General features: G+C 46.2%; 3 protein-coding genes across 7 annotated transcripts in view; 2 read left to right on the plus strand and 1 right to left on the minus strand.

Moving 5' to 3' along the window:
• Positions 1-3,914, plus strand: part of RILPL1 (Rab interacting lysosomal protein like 1) — a 32,771-nt gene extending 28,857 nt beyond the window's left edge. For 3 of the 4 annotated variants that reach the window (XM_090063021.1, XM_090063023.1, XM_090063022.1), the window contains exon 8: positions 205-423. Coding sequence is in view for 2 of the 4 variants with exons in the window: in XM_090063022.1 (XP_089919148.1) it covers positions 205-210 (6 nt within the window). In the remaining 2 variants the exon portion in view is untranslated. Of the gene's footprint in view, positions 1-204 lie in introns of all 4 variants that reach the window. The other variant, XM_090063019.1, reaches the window with a different exon arrangement.
• Positions 3,915-4,062: 148 nt separating this feature from the next.
• Positions 4,063-8,918, minus strand: SNRNP35 (small nuclear ribonucleoprotein U11/U12 subunit 35). Of its 2 annotated transcripts, none has more exons than XM_090063026.1 (2): positions 8,839-8,918; positions 4,063-7,205 (listed from the first exon to the last, which is right to left on the minus strand). In XM_090063026.1, the coding sequence occupies exons 1-2, from the start codon at positions 8,884-8,886 to the stop codon at positions 6,393-6,395; spliced, it is 861 nt and encodes a 286-aa protein (XP_089919152.1). In that variant the 5' UTR covers positions 8,887-8,918; the 3' UTR covers positions 4,063-6,392. The 2 variants fall into 2 exon arrangements, with proteins under 2 accessions (XP_089919152.1, XP_089919153.1); XM_090063027.1 differs by lacking the exon at positions 8,839-8,918 and adding an exon at positions 8,780-8,826.
• A 113-nt stretch (positions 8,919-9,031) lies between these two features.
• RILPL2 (Rab interacting lysosomal protein like 2) lies at positions 9,032-15,290 on the plus strand. The gene is made up of 4 exons (XM_090063028.1): positions 9,032-9,452; positions 10,082-10,233; positions 13,571-13,669; positions 15,048-15,290. Exons 1-4 carry the CDS (start codon positions 9,081-9,083, stop codon positions 15,070-15,072), a joined length of 648 nt encoding a protein of 215 aa, XP_089919154.1. The 5' UTR covers positions 9,032-9,080; the 3' UTR covers positions 15,073-15,290.
• The last annotated feature ends 2,094 nt before the right edge of the window (positions 15,291-17,384 follow it).

The following is a 17,384-nucleotide window of genomic DNA, read 5'->3' on the forward strand; positions in this document are numbered from 1 at the left end:
CTAAAGACCACAATGCCTTCATCTTGAATAACATCTGACATGCACTGCATTAGGCTTCATTGCCTTAATTTTGCAGACACAAACCAATTGTTTTGCTCTTTTAAGTTTTTTGTTGTGCTGTGTATCGCATCATAGACATTTCAGGATTGCTGTTTTTTCCCCAGACCACTACGCCCTAACTTCTCTCTCTCTCCTTTTGTGAAGGTTTAGCTTCTTCTCGCGTGATAAAAAACGCATGCAGACGATGCAGAAAAATGTTCACTTCCAGGATTCTTTTGGCGAATGGGCAAATTCCAACAAAGATGACTCCTACACCGAACAAGGGCAGGAGGCCTTGCAGCACCTGTGACTAGAGCCCTGAGGCACTGAGCTTACAGCAGTAGATCTAGACATTTTAGTAACAAGAAGCTTCTGTAACCAAATCTGGCAGCTCAACATTTTTATTTGCCTTGCACACCTCGATGGTTGTGTTTCAGATGTACTCTTCAAAAGGGATCCCTCAGTGTTTACTTGGTGACTGCTCTCTGAAAACAGAATCCAGGCTCTGTAGTAATCGTTATTTATACCCAGGGGCATCAGAGCTTTTAGATGACTGGTTTTGTGCTGAATAACAAGTCTACAGTCTGGCTCTTGCATTTAATGACAGTAACACAAGCTTCTTTAAACCAAAAAGACCTATGCTATTATTAGAGGTTTATTTGCATTGTACGATATCTATTGGTGAAGACTTTGCAGAGTTTATTACCGTTTTTCTTAACACGTGGGAAGGAAGGGGTGTTTTGATATGATTTGTTTAATGACAGTTGCAAAGAGAGAGACCATGAACTGTCACTTTCCAGGGCAGGTCTGATCAGTGCTATATCCTGTCTAGACCTTAGCAGGTGTCTGCATCTTAGAGAGACATCACCTAAAATTCCCATGGCCACAAATATAGAACATAGAGCTGTCTTGAAAAGGACAGTGACTATGTTTCACTTCATTTATAGTGCCTAAAGCACAAAAATACTGATGTACAAGGTGAGTGTGCCTTGCATTTTGCTATGAGTTATGCAGTATTAACAGAAAATGAATTGCTCATACTGAGGAATTCTACTGCTTTGTATTTTTTTTTCTTTTCCCTTCTTACCAGACTCTTCTGCCAGGCCCCTCTTTTTATTACCAGATTGCTGCTGTATGTGAAGTGGCTCTTATCTCTACAAAAGGCTTTAAAAAGCCATAGGCAACACTAATTGAACTTTTGCTCCCAAGCTGAGGACTGTTTAGTAGAAAAGGGTGGTTTTTAAGCTCGTTGACATGAACAGCTTTTTTCTACAGTAGATAGTGTGCCAAATCCAACTCTTCCCCCTTCCAGACATAGCTAAAATTTTGCACAGAGCGAATAGAGCCTCTCATTTCATTGCAAGCTACACAACACTTTTGGTAAGCCTCTGTGTGGGCATACTGTTATAGAGAACAGCTTGCAGGACTGGAGCCGAACTCGATCATGACAATCCTGCAACTGAAGGCAGTTGATGTGGGGTAATGTCAGATTTAGCTCCACAGTTTCTGCTGCAAACCTAACTGCAATCTAACTGTATGTGAATGAATGATGCTATGGCTACAGGAACATTGACAGCAGAGTCCTATGTAAGAACTGCAGCCAGGACAATTATTCGCACCGCCATGGACATGTCTGTTTGCCTCTCTCTCTCTCACCTCTACTTCTGGAGAAGAAAACCTTTGCCATACTCTTCTCCTTGCATGAGAGGCCTTGTCCATTCTATTTAAGTAATTTGGGGGTGGGGAAGTGTGGATGCATGCCCAAACTGACTATTCCTTACTAGAGAGGACATTAAACCTTGCTTGGCTTCAGCTATACAATTAAAGAACTGTACTAGAACATAATCCTGCAGGAGAAATATCTACATTGTTAGCAGTTGCCTACATTGCTAACAAAGGAAGGAAAAAAAGTTACTTTAAAGTCCTAAGGCCCAACAGAGATGGGCTGGAAGCTGTTGTTGGCATTTAGACACTATGGTAAATAGACCTGCTCTCATGTTTTGCTAAACTGCAGTAGCAAAAGTAGTAGGGACTGCTCTGTTCATATTACAACACCCAATGTTACTGGACCTGAACCAGTAGGGAAGTGTGTAGACAGAGCTCAGAATGTAGCAAGCTGTAGGGAAGCACTGTGCCCTCGGGTTCTTGAAGTCCACAGGATTATTTAGTACCACTGTTCGTGGGGTAAAAACATTTCTGGGAATGTAAGCCAGGGAGTCCATATGCAACCTCTCTCTAAATAAAGCTGCATTGGAAAACCCTGTTGCTCCATGAGTTAAATGTTCTCCTGTTTGGTACCATAAGTGGACTAGCCAGGAACAGAGCACAGCTTAACATGCTTTAAGTAGGAGCTGGGTCTTTCCCCGTTATAGGATCAGCACATAGGAGGACGACTAACTAATACAGACTCCTGCTATGACTGATTCTTTTGAGTGCATATAGCTCCTTAGCTGAAACCAATCCTAAATCACAGTCCACTCTTAACAGTCTTGAACATGACTGATGAGGCACCTCCCCAACCATGCCTTGCTTGTGGGGAATCCAACGCCTTCAGAAACCCTCAGACTAGTTCTGGTCCAGTAAAGGGACAGGTGTTTTAATCTTCAGCCTCTCAATCATGTTGGAGTTCCTTTTAAGGTGGGGGAAAGGAGATGGTTCTCTTGCTCAAAATGTTTCTATATTTGAGATGGTGATAATGTCTACAGTTAGCACTTTGTGAAGGCAGTGCTACAGAAACAAAAGCAGATTTAGGAATACTGACAGATCCAAACCTCACACTTTAGGTGGTAGAAATATTGCCCCTCATTTAAAACCTGGATGAAGCGAGCAGCTGTATTTGTATGTAGGCCCTTACATTGTTAAAATTTTCCAAATTTAGTGTAACGCTTTCCACTATTTCCAAAATATTTTTAAAAAATAAGTGTAATTGGGAAGAGTGCTACTGTACCATGCAGTTGCTAAGGTAAGTGAAAGCTTGAAACAGGTTCTAGTGCATACTAATCTCTAATACTTCTGTCCTTTAACTTTGGAAAAGGTCTGTCCCCAAACTCCTGAGACTTTCCTCTGCTAGTAAAGCATTCTAATCTGGAGGTAACCATTGTGTGAGTTTGTCTTGAACCAGGAACAAGTGATAAACCCAGACCACTGCTATTCTTTCTAAGCCAGGAGTTTGTACTAGATCCTGGGGTGACATGCATGCCATGGTGAGCTGTTTCTAACTCCTTGTAGCACAGTTTAGAGCTGTCTGGTACTTTAGCAGCAGATAGATAGAGCAATATTAAGCAGTGCAAAAATGTAGCAGATTCACTACCTGAATAAGCAAACCATTTCAGCCTGATTAAGAATGATGAACTGGGACAATAGAAATACAGATGGTCCTAATTTGCCCAGTATCATAGGCTTATTTATGAAAAAGGAAGTTTCTAGACATAATGCTTGTAAAGCTAGTCCTCAAGCCAGGATGCTAATGTGCTTTTGTTGAGCTAGGGCTGCAGCCCATCTGAAACAATAGCACTAAGCAGTTAGAACTTCCCCCATTCATCTCCACGGTTGTTACCTCCATAATCTAATTGCTCTTGTACTGCTAACATTAACCTTTTCACTCCTGATCCTCAGACTGGAAACTTTCAGCTACTGCGCTCAGACAGGGTGGTCATTTGAAAGGAGGCTTCCTGGGCAAGAGCTGTACATTTTGAGCAGTCAATGAGTTAAATCTCTGCCATGTGGCTTCTTGATATTCAAGCAAATGCTCTTCTTCTAAAAGGTCACAGTCTTATCAGGCAAGAGGCACAGCAGTCCTGTAATTGGAGTGCAAGATACTGGAGGTTTCTTTGGTTCAATAATAAATCACTTTTAATAAAGATTTCTGAAAGGCTTGCCTTTTGTGTCTTACAAGGAAATCCAGTAAAACCACCCTGTGCTACACCTATCCCCAGTTCTGGAATGGCCTTGTGGAGAGAACTGGGGATTTAAGCTAGTGCAGAAGTTTCACTAATGCATTTGCACTCAGATCAAAGTTTAGGCCAGGGAGAATGAGTGCAGGAAGATCCTAGCTGAAGTTTATGTAGCGTGCAGCCGTGGGCTAAGGCCTTCTCTAGACTGTGTGTGAATTGGTACTACCAAGAATATTTATGAAAACTGTTGCTGGTGTGTTCTGAACTGAGCCTTCCTCTTTATGATATCAATATACTGGATGCAGAATACATCACTTCTGGCCCAGGGAGTCTCTCTATGTATATGACATTTGTAAAAGAGTTGGGAACCAGTTCAGATATGAATGGTTGTGGTGTAAACAGTACTGTGCCCCATTTCCCAAAACTGAGTTAAAAACCTGAACCAATTAGGATTTAACTGTGTAAAAGAATATCATGTTTTGGCTCTGCCTCCGCCAGAGCTTTTAATTGTTACAGCCAGCTTTCCTGACTCTACAGTATGTGTGGCACAGAAGAGCCTTTTGCCGCTTTGCACAATAGGAACCCCTGAAGCTGTGCTTTCTCAGCAATAAAGAGCAAGTACAGAGACAGCAGGAGACAAGGCAGGACAATAGACAAGTTGCATCATTCTAGCACCAATTAATGCCAGCTGTGGGGTACAAAAGTGTTTCACTGGCTTTGTGACTGTTGGGTAACACTCAGCATGTCTGCTCCCCTAGCAACATCCTCCTGAAAACTAGAATAGGGCTCTAAAAACAAAACAAAAAATGTATTTGGATGAATATCCCATTACTTTGCTTCTACTGGGAAATCTCCATGGACTTTCTATTGGGATGTGCCATAGTTACAGTGACTGGTGGAAATTAGTCTATAGCCTACAAATCTTCCCTTATTTATATCCACAGTGAGAGGCTGTAACTGAGTTACTGGTTAACTGAGACTTGAACAAAAGAAGGGAGAAAGCTCTCTTTTCATACATGGTCTTTCTTAATGCATGTTTGCCTATTACTCCCCGCAGCGTGAGTCAAGAATGCATATTGCTAATGATCATATCAATCCTAAGCTTCTCAAGTAAGTGAATCACTTCCCACTGTATGAAACATTTTTTAAATCCCCATGGCAGGTGTTTACAGATATTTCTTCAATAGCAAACTTCACATGGAGGGCTCTGACTTTCAAACTGGATATGACCCCCTGGCATTTAGGAAACAGTTCAGCACTCTGCTCTCTTGCATACAAATGACCCATTTTCTAAAGAGCTGGACCGACTGGGCACACATTCATTTCATGTCCCACTGACCCAGCAGGTGGGAATGCAGGCACATCCACATATCACATGTTGCTTACAGAATGCTAACAGATATGGCTTGGCTAAGAACAGTAAACAGAAAAGGTTTAATTTTCTATATACAATAGAGTATGAGACAACCGGGAACCAACTGATGATACCTTAATGATGTTAAAAACAAAACTATGCCGACCTTGGTAAGTTACTGTTCTCCCCAGATTTTTATTTCCTCATACCCACCTACCTCCTCTTCTATAAAACACATAAAGCAGATTAAAGACGATTTCTGAAGAAGAAAACACAAAATAACCAGTAATATCCTAAGGTCTGCCTTAGCACTTTTGCTTGGGATGGCCATTCCAGCTTCTTTCTGGAGTGCTGGGAATGTGACACCGCTGCCAGCTGCAGCTTTTTCTGCTCCAAACTGAGCATAAAGGACAGGCCAAGGCTGAACCTATGACCCTAAAATAATACATGGGTCTACACAGGTAACTCCACTGTGCAAATGGGATTGTGTTATAACATAATTGGGCTCTATCGTGTTTGTGGGAAATGATGATCTTGCCTTTACTTTAAGGGTGACTGATTACACCAGTCCTGGCATCCAGGAAGAAAAAAGGTTTGCTCCCACAAAAAGACTATGTTAACATGTAGCAAAAGAGAAAAACTCAGAAAAACCAAAGAAAAGACAGCTGTTACTTAACATGTGGGACTTGTCAAAATTGCTCTGTGTATAAAAGGCCCAGAAGCCAAATTACTGCTGGAATCATTTACCTTTCCTGCCAGTAAAACCTTTACAGAACAGTAAGCCAGAGAGAGGAGCCGAGTTCGCCGTAATTAATGGACCTGTGGCATTTTGCACCCGTACTGTACCTTCCCCGCCTTCCCGTGGAATAGTACTACGTTATAAGGGCTTCTCTGGAGGTGGAAGCTCACAGCATCCCAATTACTATCTTTTAAGCCAGAGAGACAAGAACAACATTCTGAGGCTGGGGATCAGTCCCACTCACAGTTCAAGGGTGTATTCAGAAGTTTTGAGTTCAGGCTATTACAGAGAGGCCAGGCCAGGCCCCAGGCCCAAACTTGTAGCATGTTACTGTTCAGCCTACCTTCAGTAAAGACACTTTTTTTCTCTACCTGTGTTTGTCATCAGCTCTCTGCTTCCTGGGGTCTCTCTCCCTGCTCCGGTCTCTCTCCCTGTCTTTTCTGTCTCTCTCCTTCCTCTCTCTCTCTCTGCTCCTTTCCTCTTTGAAGTCCCGGTCTCTCTCCCGCTCACTTTCTCCCCAACCCCAGGATCGCTCCCTTTCTGGCCCTCTCTTGTCCCTGCTCCTTTCGTGGTCTCGGTTTCTGGTTCTCCAGTCCCTTGTTGCATCCCGAGTCCAGTTCCTCTCTCTCTTCTCCGCTGGTCCCTCTCCGTAGAAATCGCTTTTCATATTTGGCAAATTGATGGGCTTTCGGAAAGGTCTGTCCCGTCCTCCAAATCGCAACTGCCCAGATTCCTTTTTGCCCCCGAAGCCACCTCCAAGCCTCCGGGGAATCCATCCCTTTAGGGTCCTTTCTAGCTCAAAGTCCACAAATATCTCATGCTGGTCAATAACCAACCTGTTGGCATCCCTATGGGCTTTCAGTAGAGCACGCTCTTCTTTGTACTCGATGAACGCGTAACCCTTGGAAAACCCGGTGACCAAGTCTCTCACCAGGCGGATCTTCCTGATGTCTCCGTACCGGGAAAAGACTTCCTTCAACTTCTCTTCCGTGGTCTGTAGGTTTAATCTCGCTACAAACAGGGTGAGGTGGGGATCACCTGCCACCCCTTTATTGGGTACATACCGTGCCAACATGGCCCTCCAGATGGCTCGGTCATGCGGCTCTTCATCTGTCCCATCAATGCTCCCTGCTTTAAGGGGGTCATACTCCTTCGCTATGGGTGCCCAATCGTTCATTTTCTAGAGAGAATACAAGCATCAGACATATCCGAGTCACTGGTAATGTTCTGCATGCAGAAGTGCACTCTGCAAGGTACCACTAACAAGCCTGCTTGGAAATTCTCTTTCATGCAGAAATCCCAAAAGTTAATGGGTTGTCTACACTCCACTGCAGGCTGAGCCCCATTTTACTGGCCAAACACATGGGGCATAGATAGGTCAAATTCTCAGCACACACCTGCCTGCTAACACAGCTAAAAAAGGGTGAGGCTATAACCCCCTACTCAGGACTTGCTACAGAACTCTTCATGCAGACTGAAAACCTCCATGCAACTACTGGTCTGCTTCTTGTACTCTAGAGGGACCTTTCTGACCCAGTAGGGCAGCTGTCCAATTAATATCAAGAACATTAGAGACTTCCTCACAATCACGCTTTATTAGACTTTGCAGAGCTTATGAAGGTTTGTCTAAAATTAATGAAAATGGGCCCAGCCTGAAATGACTTCCCAACGGGTTTCCAGTCCACAACCCCCCTGGGGAAGGCGACTGGGCATGAAGGAGCTCCGGCAGGCTTCCCGCTTGGAGCAGGGCAAGCCAAGCTGGCAAAAGAACACACATGGGCACCAGCGAGCTGCTCCCCACAGGCTGCTTTCAGTGGGGGGGCACTTGTTACCTACATCTGCTCCAAACCAGCTGGGTTTGGCCAGGCTTCCTGGCGTAGTGGTGACCTCCCAGGGAGCTAAACCAGAAAGGGTGGGAGGGAGGGTTTTTCCTGCAATGCCCAAAGCAGCGAGCTCTGGGCTCCAAACAGCCAGGGAGGCCTCACACCCAACCCCCTCCCCATCACGGCCCTCACCCCTGGCTGGGCAGGACCCTGGTGTTGCACAACATCCTCTGGAACCCCCATTCCCCTGCGCAGTGTAACGCGTCACCCCCGTTCCCCACGCAGTGTAACGCGTCACCCCCGTTCCCCCGCACAGTGTAACGTCACCCCCCCATTTCCACATACATTCCCCCATGCAATGTAATGTGTGCCCCCCATTCCCGCGCACAATGTAACATGACCCCCCCATTCCCGCACACAATGTAACGTGTGACCCCCCCATTCCCACATTGATTCCCCCGCACAGTGTAAGATGTGACCCCCCATTCCCACACAGTGTAACGCGTCACCCATTCCCCCACGCAGTGTAACCATCACCCCCCATTTCCACATACGTTCCCCCATGCAGTGTAACATGTGACCCCCATTCCCGCACACAATGTAACGTGTGACCCCCCCATTCCCACATTGATTCCCCCGCACAGTGTAAGATGTGACCCCCCATTCCCACGCAGTGTAACGCGTCACCCATTCCCCCACGCAGTGTAACCATCACCCCCCATTTCCACATACGTTCCCCCGTGCAGTGTAACATGTGACCCCCATTCCCGCGCACAATGTAACGTGGCACCCCCCGTTCTCCCGCGCAGTGTAACGTGTCACCCCCCCATTCCCACACACATTCCCCCGCGCACAGTGTAACGTATGACTCCCCCCATACCCCCGCGAAGTGTAACGTGTGCCACCCCCGCATTACGAAGCACATGCTAACCAGTCTTTCGCTCGCCCGCCCCCGCAACGCCGAGCCTCGGCCCCATCCCCCGCACTCACCGCCTCCGCCTCGCGCCACTCCGCCCCACCCCTCCGCGCACTGCTCATCGGGAGGCGCCGATTCGCCAGCTGGAGGAGGAAGAGGAGGAGCCAGAGGAGAAACGGGTGGGGGAAAGACCAGCGCCCCTTGTGGGGAAGGAAAAAATAGATATAATTTATTTATTTATTTATTTATTTTTTTGATCTCGGGGGCGCACGAATGTGCGGCGCCGGACAGACAGGCGCGCTGGCCTAAGGCCGCCATGATGCGGGAGCGGCGGGAGGAGGAGGCGGCGGCGGCGGAGACCGAAGAGGCGGCGGACGAGGAGGAGGATGAAGATGATGACGATGACGGGGAAGAGGAGGAGGGCGCGCGGGGCGCGCTGGGCAAGAGCGCGGAGGAGCTGCGGACCGAGGACGTGTACGACATTTCGTACGCGCTGGGCCGCGAGCTGCAGGCGCTGGGCGGGGACCCGGCGCGCCGCGCCCGGCTGCAGTTCCAGCTCGTGCGGGTGCTGGAGCTGCTGGAGGCGCTGGTGAGCGGCGGGAGCCGCGTGGCCGAGCAGCTGCGCCTGGAGCGGGACAGCCTGCGCAGGGAGCTGCGGGCGCTGCGGGACCGGCCCGCCCGCGACCAGGTGCGTCGGGCCGAGGGCTGGGGACCTGTTGTGGGCAGGGGTTGCTCCCCGCGCTCCTCCTTCTCGTCCTCCTCCACGACTCCCCAGGCCAAGAGAAGCCAGCGTGTGGGCTCTGCCCCACTCAGGAAGGGTGTGGAAACCTCAGCAGGGTGGGTGCGAATCGCCCCCACCCTGAGCGATTGGATGGGTGGGTGGGTACAACTCGGGATTGGGGCTCGGAGGGGCACGGTGCAAATCGGAGCTCTTCTGCAACATCCCGCTGTGACCTTGGCCACATCACTTTGTCTCTTTGCACTTCAGGTCTCCGTGGTTAAAAATGTGGATAATTAGCACCAACTTTGCCCCACTTTTCAGGGGCTGTGCTGCACTAGGTGCTTTCACAGCTGGCCCCTAACCACAAACGTTTTATTAGAGAGAAATTACCCTTCTCTCTAATAAAAGAGAGAATGGTAGTTTTGCATCGAAACAATTAGCTCATTGGGTACCCAGACAGCAAAAAGGAATTCCTGTTTCTTCCTATGCCCAATTTCTTGTCAGAAAAACAGCCCCACTTCTGTCCATAAGTTCGTTGAGGCAGGTTGCATTCTTGGGTTGCTTAACTTTCAAATCATTGTTTTTTTGTTTTACAGCTGAGCCTGGGCCCAGACAAGATGGTAATAGATCTCACTGATCCAAATCGCCCACGGTTCACGTTGCAAGAGTTGGAAGATGTGTTGCAAGAACGGAACCAGTTGAAAGCTCAGCTTCATGTTGTGCAGGAGGAGCTCCAGTGCTATAAGAGGTAAATCAGTAAGTCATCCTAGCAGTTCAGAGCAACTGGTTCCAAGCTCTGTTGTTCTGCAGAACTGTTGAGAGGGGCTATTGTGAGTCTGATGTAGAACCTGCAACATGCTACACACCATCTAGACATCCCAGGACAGACTCCCTGCCCTGACAGACTGCAGTCTGAGACTGAACAGATAAGCAGAGAGAGATCTGGGACTAGAGGTTTCTTAAGGTTTCTTAGCTACCTTTTAAAACTGGAGTCTTGTCTATTCTCTGTATGACTTCAGAAGCCTGTAATTGCACAAAGAAATGCCTACATGCAATTAATTGTATGTGCAGATTGAGTATTTGGGCGCACAAATCCAGCATGCTTGACTGGCCATGTGGCAAATACCCAGTCACACGTGCAGTCATAGTAATTGTACGCATTGATTTCTATGAAAACCAGTCTCTGTGTATTCCAGGATATTTACAATAGGAAAAGAGAGTTTTCCCTGCTGGCCTTGGACAAGATTTCCCTCCTCACTGTTCTGCAGACTACTGAATGCTAGTTACTTTATTGCCTTGGCTCCTCACAGGTGCCTCCAGGGATGTTGTGTGTGCAATTGACACGTTCTTTGGAATCTTTCAGAATGAAAGAAGCTTAGCTGAAGCCTGAGAAGAGTTTTTATGTATTAAATTCCTGTCAAAACAGCACTCTTCTCCCTCTCCCCCCACCACCCAAAAATTCAGATCGAGAAAACATCACAGGTGAGGTAGCATAGTCCAGGGAACAGGCCCCTGAACAACAACAGTGGAATGAGACAGGGTCCGTCCCTTGCTTTGTTCCCACTCCCACCATTGTTTGTCTGATCAGATTAGATTGCAGACTCTTTGGGAAAGGACTACCTTTTGGCCTCTCTGCAAAGTGCCTTGATGGTTGAGGCCCTGATCTCATATGAGGGAACAACATAATACAAGTTATAAATACTTCTTGCATGCACTATCTGTAACAAGTCAAGACATCCATTTCAGATCTTCCTGCTCAAATAGCAGTTTTGCCAATGGTGTAGTGAAGGCCCCTCCCCCCCACTCAGCTGATACGCTGGACTAAGCTAGCACATTAACAGCCCATTTGGCCTGTGACTCTCCAGTCTAGTTATGCACCTCTGACACCCAGGTTAAAAATTAACACTGTGAATGTTTAATACACAAGTGGATCATGAGTTAAGATGTAGCGCTTGGATTACCCACCAATCACAGCAGTGGTGGTTTTCATTCCCAGCAAGTCAAAGAAAAATAATGAAATTATTTGCATAGGCATCTCTCCATGAGGAGCTCAGGGAGCCAAACAAAGACATTCCTCCCTAGAACTCGCATAGTGCAATCAAAAGTAGAAACTGCAGGAAATAGTAGCATGCAAGAAGAGGATAAATATGGGACCTTCAAAAGAAAACCAGTGTTTTGGAACATCCCATATAATTGGTTGGTGGTACAAAATGTCACATACTTCATTTAAAGCTCACAAGATAATGTCTTAGTAAGTGGACAGGGTTTAAAAAGAGGCATCTTTGTTAGTTTTTAATAGATGATGTTTTAAAGGATTGTTTCCATGGGTGGCTGGTGCCTCCTGAATCTAGGGGGGCACCAGCGGTTGATTGCCAATGGGGGGTGGACCCCACGCAGCCAATTCCTGACCCCAGAAGCACCAGTGGCTTCTCTCGGCACCCCCACTCCCCAGCTGGTGCCAATCTCAGCAGGGGGTACTGGCCGGTGCTTCTCTTGGCACCCCCACTTCCTGGCCAGCATGCCCTCTCTACACATTGCCTGTGACTGTTTCACAGCTATCGTAAAACCCATATCCTCAAAGTTGGCATCACAGGCTAGACTGTTCTGTTACATAGTGTACAGCAATAGAGGATTTCAGCCTACTCAGAGTCTTGTCAGGCATCTGATTCTTATTTGACTGTCTGATTTTTCAGTCTCGCATGTTGCTGAAGAAGCATTTTCAATATACAGAGCAAACAGTACTGCTTAACTGCCTAGTGGCCACCACAGCTGAGATCTGGGCTTTGATCCTCACAGATCTTCAGCTAAACAGTCAGGCCAGGCTCACACGAATACCAGCGTGTCCAGCAAAACAGATACATAAAGCCAGAATACGCAGGCTACATCACTGCTGCTACAACATGTTTGGCTTTTAACCAGTGAAAATCTTGCGCTAGCAAAGCCTCTAGGTCTTCACTAGTGAGGGCCATGTTTTGTGCTCTGTTAGGCATTGTACAGATGTATCAGTCTTGCACCTGTCCACACCATGTGTTAAACAATATAGCCCTCCTGGTGCATATTTGGTAGTTACACTTATAGTGACTAGTCCAGGGGCTCTTGGAAAGATGATCTAAATTACTCTTGTTGTACCCAGTAAAAATAAGCATGGTCCACTATAAGCACAAAGTGAGGTTATCTTTTAATAGAAACTCAGGGCCAGCTCCAATTCTCTCTTTGAGATGTCTGAGTGGTGCTTAGGTGCTGAAGTATGATTATGTTCCATCCTGAAAAGCCTCTTAAAGCAAAAGGCTTATGATTTAGGCCCAAGGCTAAAGATGGACAAAAAGTAGACATTAGCAGTTTTTGAGGAACTCAGCAGGGTGGAATAGGATCGGACTTGATTCCCAAAGGCCACACAAATGCCTGTTATGTAGACAGAATCTGGCCGTCAAGTTCCTGAATTGATGAGCCCATCTCAGTTGCACAATGCAGTCCCTCCCACTGAGCTCAATTAACCCAGCTCTCCTAAGTAGCCCGATATCCTGTGTACTGAACCACAGTGCTGCTGTTTCACATACTCACTGGACACCGACACCAGAAGCAGTGACCTATGTAGAATATTGGGAGCAGACCATACAGAAAGGGTGGGCTGGGGACACAGCAACAATGACAACATGCACTTCCTTGTTCTGCAAAACAATTCTTAGTGGCGTTTTTTTTCCAGCAGGCTAAAATTATTGCGACATTCATAGGACTGGAAGGGACCTCACAAAGTTAGCTAGTTCAGCCCCCTGCTTAAGGTAGGATCATGCGTAACTAAATCATCCCAGCCAAGTTTCTGTCAAACCTTAAAAACTTCCAAGGATGGATAGTCCAGTTTCTAGGTAGCCTGTTCTAATGACTGACCACCCTTAAAATCATTCTGACCTGCAAAAAGATACAAAGACAGCATATCCATCCAACACAGCAGGGCAAAAAATAACAGCAGTCTATTAATCATAAGCTGCATAGGTGCCACAGGCTGCCAAAATAAAGAAAAGGTTTACTATGTACAGTGAAGCTGCATGTGTAGCATGAAGAAAAAGGAAATTCCCTTCTCTTCACAGTGGCATAATTTCTCAGACAGAGGACCAGGCTAGGCCAATGGAAGAGGAATCCAGACCAGACTCAAGCAAGGCCCGAGAGAAAACCATCATAAGACGGCTGTAAGTATCATTGCTTGCTTTTGGCAGTGAAAGGGTAAACTCCAAACATAAAGGAAATATGGGGCGGATTTTTAACTGCTGCTGACTGGTTGGATGCCGTTCTCTTCTCTTAAAACAAAGATCTGAGGCTGGAATCCTAAAACAAGCAAACCACCCACTGAAGCCACAGAGAATGTTGCTTGCCTCGGCACTCTAGCGCTTTGATGCAGCACAACCCTGCAGCTCCTAGAGAGTAATGGGTCCAGGTTGCTGCAGCTGGCAGTTCCCTTTTTGACAGCTAAACTGTCAGTTATCTTGTCAGTTTAGCTGTTATGCGAGTTAATCTTTCAACAGGAGTCATCTGAATTAGACAAAAATCAGATTAAATGCTTTGCCTGAGTGTTGAGAGAAGCTACCCAATGCCTTTTTAGTGGTAGCAGTACCACAAAAAGAAAGATGTCTTAAGCATGGTTCCAGGCCAATTCATTGTATAGTTTTAGCAAACTTATCTAAACATGGTATAGATTTCATATTCCTAGAGCTGTTGTCACTTTGGAGAGTTGTATAAGCTACTAGGACAGCAAAGTAGCAATACAACATATTCAGCACTTCCCTAGTACTTTCAGTTCTTAGATTTCAAAGCTCTTTGCAAATGTCAGTGTTATCCTAGAAGGAGGAAGCAGAGGAAGTTACTAACTTGAGGTCACAGCAGCAGGTAGGGCAGGGATGGACAACCTGCAACATGTGTGCCACGAGTGTGGCACAAGTCAGACAGAAAGCAGAGTGGCAAATTGGTGGGGGAAGGGGATCAGAGTGGCACTCAGGGAGAACACAGGAGTTAATTTGTGATGCACCTGCCAAAAAGTTTGGCCTGCCATTGAGCTGAAGTAACCCAGCTCTCCTTCTTACTAGCCCTACATCCTGTCTACTGAACCACAGTGCTGATGCTTCCTATGCTCGCTAGTACCACAGGAAAAGGAGGCTTGGCTTTGCTATGAAAAGCACCCTATAGGAGCCAAGCCATCTTAGATGCAAGAAAAGGTCTGCAGTTAAGATCCCTGTTATAAGACATGCATACTAGGCTCTGCAAGACTTAAGTTCTCTTTCCTATCTGGGTTCCGAGTCCTCGTTCCACAAAGCATCAGTATTTCAGAATGAATCATTAAAGCAGTGTGGGTCAAAAGACTATTCCTCCTCTTTTAAAAATAGGGCGAGAAGGCTGATGCACTGACTATCTCTGGAGATTTTGTTACAGTGGAGTTTGAGTGGCTCTGGGTGCCAGCATTCTTCAGACATAGCCTTAGAGTACCTGAATACATTGGCAGGGCAGGCTCCACACATCTTTGTAACCTCCCCTTTTGTATGTTATTCCTTTTCTCTTCTCTCTCTCTCCCTGCAGGTTCTTTTTTAAACAGGGAAAATGAATGTGATGCACAAATAACCCCCTTCTGCTCAGTGTTGCACTGGTTAAGGGTCCAAAAGGAGTCAAAGAAAGAAGTACTGGAAAGCATACCATCCACATCAGTCCAGTGAATGGGCCTGCTGTTACAATTGTTTATTTGTATTATTACTTTCAGAGTTTGCTGCTTTTTTAAAAAAAGAGTTTCGTACATTTGTATTAAAAATATTTTCTTCTTGCTAAGGATTCTAAGTTCCCATTAGACATCCCTAGGGGATAAGTCTTTATGAATAGTGTTCACAATCTTTTGAAGATGCACACAGGCTTCATCCTATATTAAATACATTCACTGACATCTAAAAACACCTACTCCACAGGAGCTTACCATGCTGAAATGATTGGCACTTGCTAGATTTACACCATCTACAGCAATAGCTTTCTTCCTCCTCTAGGTATTTGTTTTATGACTAATCTGCTCAATATTAACACGTTAGAATATTCTGCAGTGACCTTAATTAGCACACCACCGCTGTATGTGACCCAGAAACAGATGCAAGCTAGTAGTTGCCAGTTCCTGGGAACTCACAAACAAGTAAAGCATGGTGGCCTGGTCTCATAGGAACTGGCACCTTGGAAAAAAAAATCAAGACTTGGCTGACTACAGAGAGAGAATTACTTGCTCTCTCCAATGAACCAAATTACAGCAGTGTTGGAAAGTTACACTACTACTTCCTATGCCAAGCCAATTCTGAGAACACATAGGATTTAAGATAGTATTGATACTTTTGAGGTGTGCTAAATATATGTTCAGATTGCAGAGCTGCTTCTACTTCCCACATTGATGGGAAAAGGAGGCCTCTAAAAAGTGACTTTTTCCCAGAAAGTAACAGAAACAGCATCTTCAGATTGTATAGCATGTGGGGATGCTAATTACATATTAGAAAGGTTTAGGTAAAGGAGAAATGGGAGGAAGGAGTAGGCAAGAACATTTTGAGGTTTGTACTCATTCTAATCAAGTTCCACATCTAGCAGGACAAGTTATTTAACCTGAATTCAGATTTGGGAGTGATTATTCATTGTTTTTGTTATGTCTAGAATTGAAAGTATGAACTTGTTCTCAAAACAGAAAAAGAGAATCCTGAAGCTTCATGATTACCTTTTATCTGCTAGTAGTAGACAGAGGTAGGGCAGTTCATGTCTGTATTTGTACTTAGTAATGGGGCCATCACCAAGGATACCTCCATTGTTTGAGATTGTAGGGGGGCTGTTAGGAAGGCTAAGGCAGAGATGGAACTTTTTTAAATAGGGGGTAAAAAGAAGGTACCAGGTAATGTGGGGCCTCTTTAGGACACACTAGGAAATCTGGTTGTCGCACCAGACAACAAAGCTAACCTCTTTAACAATTTCTTTGCCTCCATTTTTTTGAGCAGGGACCAGGTCATCCCCCACACCAGGATCCCTGATGGACACAGGGGAGGCACAGCCAGGCCCAGGGTCAGTGAGGACCTAGTCAGGGAGCTTCTGGTGGGACTAGATGTGTTCATATCAGCAGGTCCTGACTATCTCCACCCTACAGTGCTGAGGGAATTAGCAGAGGTCATTGCGGGACCCCTGGCACAGCTGTACGAGCACTCGTGGTGCTCTGCCAAGGTGTCAGAGGACTGGAAAAGGGTCAATGTCCCCATTTTCAAAAAAGGGAGGAAGGAGGACCCAGGAAACTATAGGCCCATTAGTCTTACCTCAGTCTTGGGGAAGCTCTTTGAGAAAATTATCCAGGAGCACATCTGTGAGGGGCCAGCAGGGGAGATTATACTCAGGGGCAACCAACGTGGGTTCATTAGAGGCAGGCCTTGTCAGACCAACCTGGTGGCCTTCTATGACCAGGTCACAAAATCCTTGGACGCAGGTGTCACAGTGGATGTATTTCTGGACTTTAGGAAGACCTTTGACACTGTCTCTCACCCCATTCTCATTAAAAAATTAGGCAACTGTGGCATCGATGCCTACAGTCAGATGGGTCGCAAACTGGCTTGAGGGCTGCACCCAGAGAGTGATGGTGGATGGGTCATTTTCGACCTGGAGGGATGTGGGCAGCGGGGTTCCCAGGGCTCGGTCCTTGGGCCTGCACTGTTCAACATCTTCATCAGCGACTTGGACGAGGGGGTGAAGAGTACCTTGTTCAGATTTGCGGATGACACTAAGATGTGGGGGGATGTGGGCACACTAGAGGAGAGGGACAGACTGCAACTAGATCTGGACCGGTTACAGGGGTGGGCAGATGAGAACAGGGTGAGTTTCAACACTGACAAGTGCAATGTGCTGCACCTAGGGAGGAAG

The sequence above is a fragment of the Crocodylus siamensis genome, chromosome 9 (genome assembly GCF_052110815.1).
Source record: "Crocodylus siamensis isolate JL-2025a chromosome 9, ASM5211081v1, whole genome shotgun sequence".
Classification (NCBI taxonomy): Eukaryota; Metazoa; Chordata; order Crocodylia; family Crocodylidae; genus Crocodylus; species Crocodylus siamensis.

Coding starts and splice junctions, on each gene's coding strand:
- SNRNP35 (XM_090063026.1), bottom strand. CDS start 8,886: ATGAGCAGTGCGCGGAGGGGTGGGGCGGAGTGGCGCGAGGCGGAGGCG. Junction 7,206..8,838: donor AGTGGCGCGAGGCGGAGGCG/GTGAGTGCGGGG, acceptor TATTCTCTCTAG/AAAATGAACGATTGGGCACC.
- RILPL2 (XM_090063028.1), top strand. CDS start 9,081: ATGATGCGGGAGCGGCGGGAGGAGGAGGCGGCGGCGGCGGAGACCGAA. Junction 9,453..10,081: donor ACCGGCCCGCCCGCGACCAG/GTGCGTCGGGCC, acceptor TTTGTTTTACAG/CTGAGCCTGGGCCCAGACAA. Junction 10,234..13,570: donor GAGCTCCAGTGCTATAAGAG/GTAAATCAGTAA, acceptor TTCTCTTCACAG/TGGCATAATTTCTCAGACAG.